Below are 14,005 nucleotides of genomic sequence, written 5' to 3' on the forward strand. Positions count from 1 at the left end.
GACACTATCATTAAACCAGTTTTACAAAGGGGGGCACAGCCGGGACTCCAACCTACCCAAAGGCGTGCCCTGGATAAGGATCGACTACAGTAATGAGAATCCGAACTGTAGGAGCCCTAAGAGAGGCATTAGACACAACCCAATAACCACGGAGCCTCAATTTCTTCCTCTGCAAATTGTAGCAATATCCGGCTTTGCCCACAGGGTGGAGCCCAAGAGATCGTCGAGAATTTCACCTGCGCATGCGCCTTTACCCACAAGGCCTCTTGCACTAGCTCCGCCCCTCCTTTTTCAGCACTCACGTCGACACTTTACGGCCCTTTCTCTTACCCTCCAGCGAGAACACGGCCAACCTTGCCCGTGGTGTCTAGCTGATCCCTCCCTACTCCGCGCGGATTGGTTGCTCTTCCCTCGAGCCCTGCGCTGACTGGCTCGTGTCGCTGCCACTTCATTTCAGCCTAGTGGCGCGCGGCAGGGCGGCTACCGGCGGGCGCGTGAGCAGCGGCGGCGGCGGCGGAAGTGGTCGGCGAGCCTGCTCCCCGCCGACAGCATGGTGAGGGCAGGGCGGTGGCAGGTCTCGCCGGGAGGCGGGGAACGCGGCCGCCGAGGGCCCTCGGGGCGGGCGTTGAGACAGGGGCGATGCGGAGCTAGCATGCAGTCAGGGCCTCGGTTCTGCCCCCCGGCCCCAGACGGGGACACAGGCCGGAGAGGGCAGGGAGGTCTCCCAGAGCATCCAGCCTGTCAGTCTCGGGGGACTTAGAATTGGACGAACGTGTAACCATGTGTCAGGCTACCTGCAGTCTTTCCACCTTGCAGATGGGGAAACTGAGACCTGAGAGAGGGGACCTGCCAAAGGGTCCGGTGAATACCGAAGAGTGAATTCGGGCAGGGGAGTGGCTCCGAGTGCATCCGACCCAATCTAACTTCAGATATTGGAAAAGTGGAGCGACCGAGGGCCGATCTGAGTTCCAAATTAAACCGGTTTTGAGAATTACAGGACTTGCAAGGGCCTTTAGAATGTTAGCACAGTCTTCTGTGCCTCTCATTTTAAGGCTGGAACAGCAGACCCAGAGAGCGGGTTTGTCTTCTCCCTGGATCACACTGGATGTCGTTTCTGGAGAAGGGAGCATTTTGAGCCAGGAGTGGACTTAACTGTATCCTCCCAGTTCAGTGAAGGAGAAATCGAGGCCCTGACGGGAAGCCTCTCCAGAACCATGCTGCTCTCAGTTCCTGAAAGTTCTGGATTTAGGTCAGAGAGTGCCCCAGCCTTCAATGTTTAGACAGGCAGGTGCATCTGGCTGAGACTCTGGAACTCTTGATCTTGGGGTAGTGAGTTCAAGCCCCTCGTTGGGCCTAGAGCTTACTTTAAAAAAAAAAAAAAAAAGATGGATAGACAGAGAAACAGGACCACACAAATTCAGAGCCAGGCCTCCTAGGAGAGTGCCTGGCCCATCAGCACCAGTTTCTGAGGGTCATTGCATGTTTCTCAGAGCTTAAGGTTAGTGGAGATTTGTACTAAATACTGGCTGGCTGGCGCAGGAAATGAGAGAGGTAGTGGGTTCCTCTGCTGGAGGGCAGAGTTGGCCTGAGGGGATGGGCAGAACTGGGAGGTTCCTTCCGCCTTAAGCTCCTTGGAGACAGGGTCTTTTATTTTATCCCTGATACATTCCTAGAGCCTAGAGCAGTGCTTGTGCAAAGAATAGACTCTTTTTTTCAGCCTGAAGAATGCCCAGGAAGGGACAAGGCATGACAGACTCCCAGCTCCCCAAGGTCATGATGGGGCAGGAAGCAGGGGTCTGAGGGTGTGTGTGTCGGGGGGAAGGGTCTCCATAACAGCTTCCTGAACTGGGAGCCTCAAGAAGCCATCTGGTCTAGTCTTAGATTGGTCTAGACCTGACATCCAGATCCTAGACATTCTGAAAAAGCCCAGACGAAAGGATGCTCTTTCCTGAAGCTTTTGATTTCCCAACTCCAGATGGCCCTGTCTTCTGAACAGTGTCCTAGCCCGTCCCGTCTCCCTTGGCACCTTCAAGAACTTCTTCCCCACCAAGTTTTTTAAGTTCTTAGGGAATCTTCCCCTTTCTCTCTCCTCTGTCTCCAGCAGTTTGGGGATGAGGATCTGGAAAATGGCAAGATGTGGACACTGCTCCAGGCCATGCAGCCTTGGAGGACTGTCCCTCCCAATACCACTCTCCCTATCTGAGCCTCTCCTTTTTTATTTTATGTATTTATTTGACAGAGAGCACAAGCAGGGGGAGCGGCAGGCAAAGGGTGAGGGAGAAGCAGGCTCCCCGCTGATCAAGGAGCCCTATGCGGGGCTCCATCCCAAGACCCTGGGATCATGACCTGAGCCAGGGCAAACGCTCAACTGACTGAGCCACCGAGGCGCCCCTGAGCCTCTCCTTTTCTTATCTGTGGGGTGGGGCAGGTATCCCACCCACGCCATGTGCCTCCCTGGATGGTGTGTGCATTTTCTTGTGTATTTGTTCAGCAAATATTTACTGAGTCCATCTCAAGTGCCTGGCCCTGAGTTCGGCACCGGACAAAGTCCACACCCTCTGAGTTTTCCAGTCTGGCCAGGGAGACCTAATAAACAAGATAATTAGAGACTGGCTATGTCCTATAATGGAAGCCGCAGGGGGTGGCCCAGGTGGAAATATCAGCCCCTAGATGAGGTTATTATGAGGGCCTGGCCAAGCGAGGTAAGAGGTGATATGTGAGCAGCCACCAGCCTGAGGAAGGACAGCCCAGGCGGAGGGAACTGCAAGAACAAAGGTCAGACGGCAGGATTGGGTGTGGCTAGTGAGAAACAAACTGGGCCACTTTGGCTGGAGCTGGCTTGGCCTTGTGACTCGTTGGGGGAGTTAGATGTGCAGGGGAGTGTTGGGAGCAGGTGTTGGTCACTTCTGTGTCTTAGACATCCTCTCAGCTGCTTTGTAAATAGGGTGCTGCCCGTGACAGCCAAGGAAGCTGCACACACCATAAAAGGACTCCTGTGGGGCCCCTGCTGACAGGCTTCAGCTTACTTTCATGGGCTATCTCAGGATCTTGCCGTGGTGTCCCTGGGAAGGTCCCTCCTGCTCTGGCCACGGGTCCCTCATCTAGAGGGGCCTTGGCTATACCTCTCTGCCTCTCAGTGCTGAATCCGTCTTCGTTCTCGCCTTCCAGGCCCAACCTTGCTCTGTCCCCTCTCAGGTGATTTGGGAGGAAGACCTGAGTGTGTCATCGCTCTGGTCCACATTCCCATCTTGGACACAAGAAAACAGGCTTGCTCAGGAAAGCCTGAGGCTTCGCCACAGTAAAAGGTGACTGAGGCCTATGGCCCCCGGGTGTGAGTTGGACCCATGGCTCTCTGCCCCTGGGTACCATCGCACAGATGAACTCCAAATGAGAGGGCAGGAGCCGCAGGTTGGCTAAGTCGGGGCCCCAGCCTGCTTGCCTGTCCTCCTTTGAGCAGTCACCCCCTCTCCACGTGGCCCCTTCTTCCTTTTTACCAGGAAGCCAGTGCAGGAAGTGGGCTTGGGCCTGGCTTCCTGCCGCCACTGGACCTCCCCTAGGCGGCTCTTCTCAGGAAAGGTTGTGGGATATGGGAATCCCCCTCAGGCCTTTCCACGGGAGCCGTTCTGTGGGAGTTGGCCATTTCTGGCCTCCAGTCCCCACCACCTAGAGAAGCAGCTGGCCTGCATCGGGAGTGTGAGGGCAGGCCGAGACTCCCCTGCAGCAAGCTTCTGGGGGTCAGGCTGACAGAATTCCAAAGCCAGTGCAAGGCGCAGTGAAGCTCCCGTCCTCCCTGAGGCAGTGAGTGTCTCATCTGTGGGACCCTTAGACCAGAACCTTCATTTGCCCTTGCTGGATGGGCTGTCGTTGGATCCTGGACCCAAGCACTGCCACCTGAGTCACCCTCCTGGAGACTGAGAAGCAGGCTCCAGTGTTGTATGGGTCATGATTTGTGTTCCCAAAATGAAAAGAGCTGATTTTTTAATATCTTGAAAGCTGACTGTATGTGGGTGAGTTTTTTAAAAGATTGCATCTCTTATATGCCATTACTTAGAGTAACGACAGATTATTTTTTCTGGAATGTTTTTCCCCTTACCTGATGAATTTTCTCACTGAAAACCCAGCTCAGTTGTAGCCACCCTAGATCAAGGTTGCTACCCAACGGCCTGGCAGAATCCCTTTTGGTCCAGTCAGGGCTGCCCTTTGAGGCATGGCTCAGCATGAGCTGACTTCCAGCCGATGGGGTCAAGCCAGGCTCTATCTCTTACTAGCTCTATAGTGCCAGGCAAGTCCCTCAGTCTCTTAAGCCTCAGTATCCCCATCTGTAAAGTGGGTGTGACAATAACTGTGTACGAGGATGAAAAAGCTGCATCTATTTAAAAAATACATATGTTTATTTATATAAGAGAAAGAGCGAGGGCCTGTGCATGCATGGGGAGGGAGGGGCAAAGGGAGAGGGACAAGCAGACTCCCCACTGAGCACAGAGCCTGACACGGGGCTCAATGCAAAGACTCTGAGGTCACCACCTGAGCCGAAGTCAGATGCTTAACCAACTGAGCCACCCAGGTGCTCTGAATGAGAGAGAGATCAGTTGAGCAAAAAAGGCAAGCAGCAGAAGGATCCCTGTGCTGTGGTGCCCATGATAAGCATGGAAAGCTAGGCCCTTTCCTGTCAAGGTGTGAATATAGGCAACATGAGTTGTAAAGAAAGGCCCAGAATGGTCAGCACCAAGACCAGATGACTGCTGCCTCTGAGATTGGGCTGGGGGGGAGTATTCCAGGCTTTATTTCCTAAACTGGGAGGCAGGTATGTGTCCTGGGGTTGGGCAGAGTTAGGAGCATGCTTTTTCTGTCGGGGGTCAGGGCCATGTGTTCCTGCACCCCCAGCACAGTGATGAGCTGGCAGATTTGTGAGATTGGAGTCCCAGCCCTGCCCAGGGGCCGGGGCCCCTCAGTGCTGATCAGACAAGTTATGTGCCTTTGTTTGCCTTCCAGCTTCCCCTGTCGCTGCTGAAGACGGCTCAGAATCATCCCATGGTGAGTACATGCCTGTCAAGGGCAGGCAGTGAGTTTCAGCGGGAACCAACCTCAGAACAGGGACAGGGACAGTGGGCAAAGGGTGAGGCGCCTCCAGCCAGACCTGCTTCCTCCCTGCCCACAAGACAGCAGCTTACTCTCTTCTCCCTCCTACGCGTGTCAGGACCTGGTCTTAGTTCTGCTGCTTATAAAAGTAATACAGGCTTATTAAAAATGTCAAACACTAGAGGTACTTAGAAACTAGAAACTCTTCTTCATTACTCTTGCCAACAAATTAACGACATCTTTGATATATGCTGGTTCAGACTTTTTCTTTCTTTTTTTTTTTTTTTTTTAAGTAAGGTCCATGCCCAACATGGGGCTTGAACTCACAGAGTGAAGATCAGGAGTTGCGTGCTCCACCAACTGAGCCAGCCAGGCACCTTGCACATCCAGGCTTAACATATGTGTAGAAACACGAATGTGATTTTTTAAAAACACAGATGGGATTGGGGTGCCTGGGTGGCTCAGTCCGTTAAGCATCTGCCTTCGGCTCAGGTCATGATCCCAGGGTCCTGGGATCAAGCCCTGCATCGGGCTCCTTGCTCAGCAGAGTCTGCTTCTCCCTCTCCCTCTGCCTGCTGTTCCCCCTGCTTGTGCTCTCTGTCAAATAAAGAAATAAAAAACCTTAAAAAAACAAAAACAAAAAAAACACAGATAGGACCACATAACACACGTTATTCCCTAAACGACTTTTGCTGTTCATGATACAGCGTGTCGGTGTGTTCTGTTCTCTTTCTCTTTCTCTTTTTTATTCAGCTATAATTCACATCCCATACAGTTCAACCTTTTTTTTTTCTTTTGAAGTTCTTACTCTTTTTTTTTTTTTAAGATTTTTTTATTATTTATTTATTTGAGAGAATGAGAGAGAGAGAGAGCACATGAGAGGGGGGAGGATCAGAGGAGAAGCAGACCCCCCGCCGAGCAAGGAGCCCGATATGGGACTCGATCCCGGGACTCCAGGACCATGACCTGAGCCGAAGGCAGTCGCCTAACCAACTGAGCCACCCAGGCGCCCCGAAGTTCTTACTCTTTTATTTAAGTAATCTCTACACCCAACATGGGGCTTGAATTCACGATCCTGAGATCAAGAGTCGCATGCTCTTCTGACTGAGCCAGCCAGGCGCCTTTACAGTTTAGCCTTTTAATGCATACAACTCAGGGGTATTTAGTACATTCACAGCATTGTAAACCACCACCTCAGTGTAGTTCCAGAACATTCCATCACCCCAGAAGGAAACCCCATTAGCAGTCCCCATCCCCTTTCCTCAGTCCCTGGCAAGTACTAATCTGCTTTTTGTCTCTGTGGATTTGCTTGTCCTAAATATTTCCTGTAAATGGGATCATACGCTGTGTGGCCTTTTGTGTCTGGCTTCTTCAGCTCTGCATGATGTTTTTTGAGGTTCAGCCACATTGTAGCGTGTATCAGGGCTTCATTCCCGATGGCCCTGGCCATGTGATAGCACACTGTATGGACATACCACATTTTGTGTATCCACTTGTCTGCTGATGGTGGACATTTGGGTTGTTTCTACTTGTCTGTTGGTGAATATTTTGGTCGCAATGATCATTTGTGCACACTTTTATTTTTCATTTATTTGAGAGAGAGAGCACGCACAAGCGGGGGGAGCGGCAGAGGGAGAGGGAGAAGCAGACTCCCTGCTAAGCAGGGAGGCCAACATGGGGCTCGATCCCTGGATCCTGGGGTCATGACCTGAGCCCAAGGCAGATGCTTAACCGACTGAGCCACCCTGGCGCCCCTGTGCACACATTTTTGCCTGGATGTTTGCCTTTATTTCTCTTGGTCAGATACCTGAGTCGATTCTTTTTTTTTAAGTCTCCGCATATCTTCAGAGTGATGGGCTACTTGCTTGTTTTCCCAGAGCACATTAAAATAGATGAGTAATTGTTGGACTGAAAAGGTGTTTCCAGGGCGCCTGGGTGGCTCAGTTGGTTAAGCGACTGCCTTCGGCTCAGGTCATGATCCTGGAGTCCTGGGATCGAGTCCCGCATCGGGCTCCCTGCTTGGCGGGGAGTCTGCTTCTCCCTCTGACCCTCCTCCCTCTCATGCTCTCTGTCTCATTCTCTCTCTCTCTCAAATAAATAAATAAAATCTTAAAAAAAAAAAAAAAGAAAGAAAAAAGAAAAGGTGTTTCCAGACCACCAAAGCTCACATACGTGCTGTCAGAGAACACCTGCCCCGGGGCACCTGCCTGGACCAACTGAGATGTGCCCTCCTGTCTGTTCTGAGTCAGCGGCCACTGTTACCCTAACCTCGCTGTTTCCTTGAAAGATTTGTAGAGGATTTTTTGGTAGGTTTTTTTGCTTTTGTTTGTTTGCACAAACAAAACCCAGTTTCATCATAGAAGACTACAATGCCCAGCAAAATGTACAGAGGATGCAGAACATGTCACCTGTAAGATGGGCCACTGGGGGCAGTGGCGGGGGGGGGGGGGCAGTACTAGCACCATGTGCTGTGGCCACCGGGTCCCACGAGGTCCCATGTCTGAATGAGGCCCAGGCAGTAGTCACCCAGCTCTTAGGGGTAGGGCTGCCTTTCCCTTGGGACCCATGGCTGACTTGGGGCCATTTCTTTTTCAGTTGGTGGAACTCAAAAATGGGGAGACATACAATGGGCACCTGGTGAGCTGTGATAACTGGATGAACATTAACCTTCGAGAGGTGATCTGCACATCCAGGGTGAGTGCCCTGCGCCCGAGTCTGCGCCCACTGCCTGGGGGCAGCGAGGCCGCCAAGTTCCCACCTGCACCTGGGGCTTACAGAGCCTCAACATCCTCAGTGGAGTGAAAGCCCCTCCCTGCCCTTGTGGGAGGAATAGGGAGGGGCATAGCTCAGCCAGGTCATCCTACCAGGGTGAGGCTTATAGAAGGGGTGGGGCTTAGGAGGGGTGGGGCCTGAGGGACTGGGAGGGGTGTGGAGGGGGCAGAAGGGCAGGGCTGGGCGTCCCTCGAGTACCCTGGACTTTGCACCTATGGGGATGCTGCCCCATCCCCCACCGCTCGTGCCAATCCTAAACAAGAAGGACTTAGGCCTGGGGGGCACTTCTGGTTACAGATCCCTAGTGTACAAAACAGGCCTGACCTTCCTTGTCAGCCTCTGCTGCCTTTGGTCCTGGCTGTGGACATCACCAGCCAAGCAGGCCAGGGTGGTGTGGCCATGGGATATCCAGGCCACCAGGGGGCGAGGGCGGCCCTGTGGCCCTGTGGATCAGGAGACTTGTTTACCTCCTGAGGCCTGAAACCAGGAAGTGCAGGGCCAGGAGCACCACTGGGTGGGCCAGGGCTGGGGGACAGTTCTCTAGGGTCACAGGCCTTCCCAGCCCTCAGGATGAGCCATAGAGCAACGAGGATGATGACCTGGGTGAAGGCAGGGCTCCCTCCTGTGAACCTGTGCTGGGGTCGGCTAGGGCTTGCCTTCTGCCTTAATTCCAGTCTCCATCCCCCTGTTGGCAACAGCACCCTATGTTCTAGGGGAGGAAGGTGTCGGGGGCCCCAGCCAAGATGGGGCTGTCTTGAGCCCCTGCGCAGGTGCCCCTGAGGCTTGCCATACCAGAGTACAGCAGAACCCTAGGCAGCCCATCTTGCCCCTGGTCCGTCCTCCTGGATGGTTCCCATCCCAACAGGCAGACTGGTAAGTGTGACCGTCTCCCCTCACCTGTGTGGCTCTGTGCCCTGCTTCTTGTGATGGTACATGGTGGGACATCATCCACTAGAAACTTCCTCCTGGTTTTCAGGCCGCACTTGTGGCGGTGGGGGGTCCAGGCAGCTCCAATGTGGCCGTAGCAGCCATTGCCACGTGTACAGCGGAGCACGTGGCCCGTAGGTCTGTGTCCACCTCTGGGACCTGGAAGCAACCACCAGTTCGCAGAGCAAGGTCAGCCGACCTCCGTAGCCAGCGGAGACTGGACACGTAGCTCCTCCTGGGTAGTCCCCCTCTGTGACCTGCTGGTTGGAAGGAGAGGCTGCTGTGAGGTTCCGTGTCACTTGGGCTGTCTGGCACCCTCACCTGTAAACAGGTGCTAGCGGCCCCTCCCTTGGGCAGCAGGCAGCCTGGGCAGCACTGGAGAGCCAGGGTTGGTTGGAAAGTGGTTAGCTCAGGCTGCTCAGCTCTTGCCATGGAAGGCAGAATAAGCTCTGGTTCCTGTAGGGAGTGTGCTGGGGCCAGCCTGTCCTTGGCTAAGGGAGAGCCGAGCCCTGAGCAGCCAGCCCCAGCCCTGCGCTTCCACGGAATCATTCTGTTTCTGTCAAGCTGTAACTTTGCATCCCCACAGTCTTGGCCCCTTGCCTGCCCTTCCTGGGAAAGGAGTGCCCCAAGATCTCATGGGGTTCCTGTGTGGGTTGGGGGCTTGTGCACATTCCTGGGAAGAGTTGGCCTTTGAATTTTCCCTTTGTCCTGTTGAGTGTCTCCGTGGGGCCAGACCAGCCTGACCCAGGCACTGCTGACGAGTGTCATGCATGAGGACTGGGCCTTTCAGGGAGGCTGGGAGCAAGGCCTGTTGGGGGTCAGAGTTAGCCAGACACAGAAAAGTGGGAACAGCATATGCAAAGTACTGGGGGCAAGAAGCCCACTGTGTGTGTTCCAGAAATTTCCATCTGGAAGGCACGTCATCGAGAGCTGAGCGAGGGCAGCCAGGGTGGGGCTGGATCTCAGGCCCTCGGGAGCCACACTGAGGAGTTTGGACCTTGTCCTTGGGCCAAGAGGGCCGTGATTGGATTCTAAGCAGGAAAGTGTCTTGGTCTGATTTCTAGGGATGTGGGGAGAGGAGAGGGCTGCCAAGACTTCTGGCTCAGGGCACTAGGGGTGGGGCTGGAGAACTAATCTCAAGGAAGAAGCCCCGGGCTCCTGCCCAAGGGCAGCAGGAGGGGCTGTGGAGGAAGGCCTTGTGCTGGTCACAGGGTACATGGGAGCGGGGAGGGGGGGGGGCGGAGGCAGTTGATGTCCTGGGACCTGCAGGGTTGGCATTGCTCTGGAATCTGTGACTTTGCAAGCCTCCTAATCTCTCTGGCCTTAATTAGCTCCCCTGAAAACTGGCACCATTGGTCGCTGCCCCTGGCCAGCCCCAGGCTTGCTTCCCCACCCGCCTCCCGCCCTCTTCACAGAGTCTCTATCCCACTTATGTGTGTCCCACACCCACCAGGAGATAAGTGGATGAATGAATGAGTCAGGGCACCCAGAGAGGGTTCCAGAAGGTAGGTTCCAAAAGGCTGGGCGCAGGGGGGTGGAAGAGCTGGGCTGTGGCCGAGCTGTGTGGCAGTGCCCGGTGCGAAGGCCCCCAGGCTCCTCTGGGCTTTGGGCTGCAGGAAACGAGGCTGAGGATGAGGAGGCTAGCTTATGTGTTTCCCTGTCCCTCCCTGGGTAAAGGGGGACCCAGAGTCTGGAGAGAGTCCGCTGGAAGGCAGCCCCCCCCCCCACCCCCCATGTCACGTCCGGGACTGAACTCTGCAGGGGTGAGGCCAGGTGCAGGCGGGCTAGGACGGCGGCCCAGGTGGGACCGGGAGCACGAGGGGACAGACACACCATGGCCCTGGGCACCCGCTCTGCAAGGACCCCGCCCCATCTGAGACTCACCCCTCTGTCGCACAGGACGGGGACAAGTTTTGGCGGATGCCCGAGTGCTACATCCGCGGCAGCACCATCAAGTACCTGCGCATCCCCGATGAGATCATCGACATGGTCAAGGAGGAGGTGGTGGCCAAGGGCCGGGGCCGCGGTGGCCTGCAGCAGCAGAAGCAGCAGAAGGGCCGAGGCATGGGGGGTGCTGGGCGAGGTAGGCCCCTCTCTCCCTCCCCGCCCCCTCCGCCCGTAGCAGGCTAGGCCGCAGAGCCTGCCCAGGCCTTGCCCAAGCTGCAGGGTGACTGCAGCTGCAGCACGTGGCAGCCATCCCGTCCCAGTGTTGACATTCTTGGGTCCTGCCGTCATGGTGCCACAGGCCTGGCTCTGAGCCCCCTCCACAGAGCTGGGGGTTATGACTCACAGGGTTCCTCCGGGGTGGCCGAGGCTGCTCTTTGCTGCCTGCCCCGGCCCCACAGCCCCAACCCAGGAAGCCTGGTGTAGCCCTGGCGGGCCGTGCTGGCTCCCCCACACCCCTGGGCCCTTCTGCCCAGCAGCAGTCCTCGGGGCTCCGGAAGCCTGGCTCCAGCCCGGCAGACCGATGCAGTGCCCGGGCAGACCTGGGGCTTGAGCCCTCGTCCGATGCCCTCCTGTGTCCCCCGGCGGGTGTTCTGAGCATGGTGCGCCACCTCCCTGGCTCGTTTCCCCTCTGCAGAGAGAGTTTGGTGGTCTCCGCCTCACCAAGGCTGCTGGCGGGGATCCCGGCTCAGGGCCTGGCACGAGCCCCTTCCCTGCTGTCACTCCTTTTCACAAGGCTGAGTTCATTCCTTTCTGATAGACTCCTCTCACCCTACCCACCCCCACCCCCAGCCACCAAAATTATAAGTCTGGCATAAACTTCAATTTGTTGTGCAGTCAGCTGGGTCCTGAGCCTCGAGGCCATCTGCAGACCCTCCCTCCCTCCCCCCACACGCCCCGCTCCTCTTGGAGGGCCCCAGCTTTGTCTCTTCCATCTGGAGGGGCCTTCCGTGTCCCAGGCCCAGGCTCCCCCCGCCCCGGGGGCTCACAGGCAGGGCCAGGAAGGATACAAGAGCCGGCCCTGAGCTGAGGCTCACGTGACAGGAGTGAGCCAGAGGGAGGAGGTCTGGAGGGCACTCCAGGTGGGGACATTGCCAAGGCCTAGGGGCGAGCAGGGCCTTTTCCATACCTGAGGGCCAGGCTCTTCGTGCTGAGGCCACCACTGCTAAGTGAGATGCCCAGAGGAGCAGGGAGGGAGGGAGGAGTGATTAGCTTAGGCCACTCTGAAGAGAGACCGTGGGGCCCTCGGTAGCAGGTGGAAATCTCACCCTGTGTGGCAGAGCTGCCCTTGGCAAAGCCGGTCTTGCCCCGGGGGAGGTGAGGTCAGGCAGCCCCTGCAGGGACGGGCCTCCCTCCCGACAAGGCCCACTGTGTGTTTGTGGTGGAAGGGGGACTGTGTGCGCCTTTCTGGACCCCATGCCACTGTGGTCCTTCGGGACCTCCCTGGGCAGGGGTGTGTTCTATCCCTTATTACTCAACCTCCCACACAGCTCCTACCTTGGGCTCCATGTAAAATATCTTAGAAGCACAGCTCCGTCACTGGCTGGCAGAGGTTACAGGGCAGGGAGCTCCCCTGTCCCCACCCCTCAGCCGGACACACAGAATCTCCCAGTTGTTTCTCTCCTGGGCCAGTGGATGTGGACAGTGCTGGAGAAAGAGGGAAGCCTGGGTCCTCAGAGCTGGGGGCCTGTGGCCGGCCCCCTGGGCTGAGTCCTGCCCCTATTCTGGGTCTTGCTCCCCTCCTGGAAACCATCTGGCTTTATCCTTCTAATGACTGCCCCCTACCCTGGCCCCAGGCCCTCTCCCAGGAAGCCTTGCCCAAGCCCCAGTGTGACTTAGAGCTGACCTCTGTCCTCCCTGGCATCCCTCATACCCCTTGGGAGCTGGTCTTGTCCCTTGTCAACACTGAGAACTTTCTGGAGCACCACCCTCACGTTCTCAGCTGGGCCTCCAAACCCGGCTCTGCTGCAGCCCCCTCCTCTGTCTCACAGGTGTGTTTGGTGGCCGGGGCCGAGGTGGAATCCCAGGCACAGGCAGAGGTCAGCCGGAAAAGAAGCCGGGCAGACAGGCGGGCAAACAGTGAGCTGCCCCTCTGTCCCCAAGAGACTGAGCCGCCACTGAGCATCTGCTACCACACCCTGAGGCTGTGTTTCTACTCTCCAGGTCACAAGTGTGTTCAGAACAAAAAGAGGCAGGTGTTGGGGAAGAGCCCCCCTCCCCGCCTGTCATTTTGTGATCCTTTTTACATAAAGTACCCCACCTTTTTTTTTGAGCCAGCAGTTCTACAGTTGGATATGTTATTCAGTGTTTTTGGTTTTCTGAAGTCTCCAAGCTGACTTGATTCCTGGAAGATTCTGTGTTTAATGTGTCTTTAAAGCCCTCGCTCTTGTTTTAAGGGCGGGCACTTTCCAAACAGGCTTGTTTTGCATTTTGAGTTGGATTCTCATGTGGTGAACAGACCGGAGGTTTTTATTTTAAGCTGTTTGCACTGAGATTGACAGCCTTGGGAGTTTCCTGAAACACGGACCTCAGGATTGCCTTTTGAAAACAAATACGTATGAACGTATGCCACAGAAGCTGTTCCTGGGACGTTGCTGGGCCCTGCCCCTTTGCCTCCTCTCTCCCTGTTTGTGTTACAAGAATAAAAACAAATACAACTACAAACTGCAAATTCATAATTTTTTTTTTGAGTCACTGGGCACATCTAGAGTGTGGTATCCTCAGGAAATCACAGTCCGGTAAGAGAAGTTTCCTTTCGAGGGTTGCTGCCTGTCTCGCCAAGGGGAAGTATTTCAACAGGACACTGGTTCCATGTCCCTTGATTTCCTTTTTAAGAACGATGAGCCTGTTGTCTGGGCAGTGGGAGTGGCCCTCCTGCACTAGGTTTGCCTGTAACCCTTGCCCCGTTGTAGAGAGAGTTGATGGGGGGAGGGGGGGCAGTGTGATACCCATTGCAGCCCATCCTTGTGGCCAATGTCCTGCCCGCCATCCCTGCTTTGTAAGCACCATTCACACCAGAGTTCACTGAGAAGCTGTGACAAGCGCCTGCCTCAAGGAATGTGCTGGGAAGGCTCTTACCTCCTCCTCTCCAGGTTGGGGCAGCGCCTGTCCACACCGTGGTGATTTGCCTGGGATGTTGAGCCAGCACTTCTACAAAATGTTTCTGTGACATCGTCCGCGGGCTGATTTTCCTTTTTTATTGTGAGGGGAACTCCTGAACGGCCCGGTGCTGGGAGGCAAGATGGGGTGCCAGCCGGCTCCCGCGGGACCGGGTTCTAATTGT

General features: G+C 55.6%; 1 protein-coding gene across 2 annotated transcripts; it reads left to right on the forward strand.

The window, feature by feature from the left end:
- Nucleotides 1-329: 329 nt before the first annotated feature.
- LSM4 (LSM4 homolog, U6 small nuclear RNA and mRNA degradation associated) lies at nucleotides 330-13,386 on the forward strand. 2 transcript variants are annotated; one of them, XM_045862708.3, is made up of 5 exons: nucleotides 330-553; nucleotides 4,993-5,034; nucleotides 7,675-7,773; nucleotides 10,678-10,861; nucleotides 12,714-13,386. In XM_045862708.3, exons 1-5 carry the CDS (start codon nucleotides 551-553, stop codon nucleotides 12,803-12,805), a joined length of 420 nt encoding a protein of 139 aa, XP_045718664.1. In that variant the 5' UTR covers nucleotides 330-550; the 3' UTR covers nucleotides 12,806-13,386. The 2 variants fall into 2 exon arrangements, with proteins under 2 accessions (XP_045718664.1, XP_054360819.1); XM_054504844.2 differs by lacking the exon at nucleotides 330-553 and adding an exon at nucleotides 1,226-1,249.
- Nucleotides 13,387-14,005: the final 619 nt, after the last annotated feature.

Source organism: Mirounga angustirostris, unplaced genomic scaffold, assembly GCF_029215605.1.
Source record: "Mirounga angustirostris isolate CCGP_5_RB_7025 unplaced genomic scaffold, mMirAng1.0.hap1 SCAF_1, whole genome shotgun sequence".
NCBI classification, from domain to species: Eukaryota; Metazoa; Chordata; class Mammalia; order Carnivora; family Phocidae; genus Mirounga; species Mirounga angustirostris.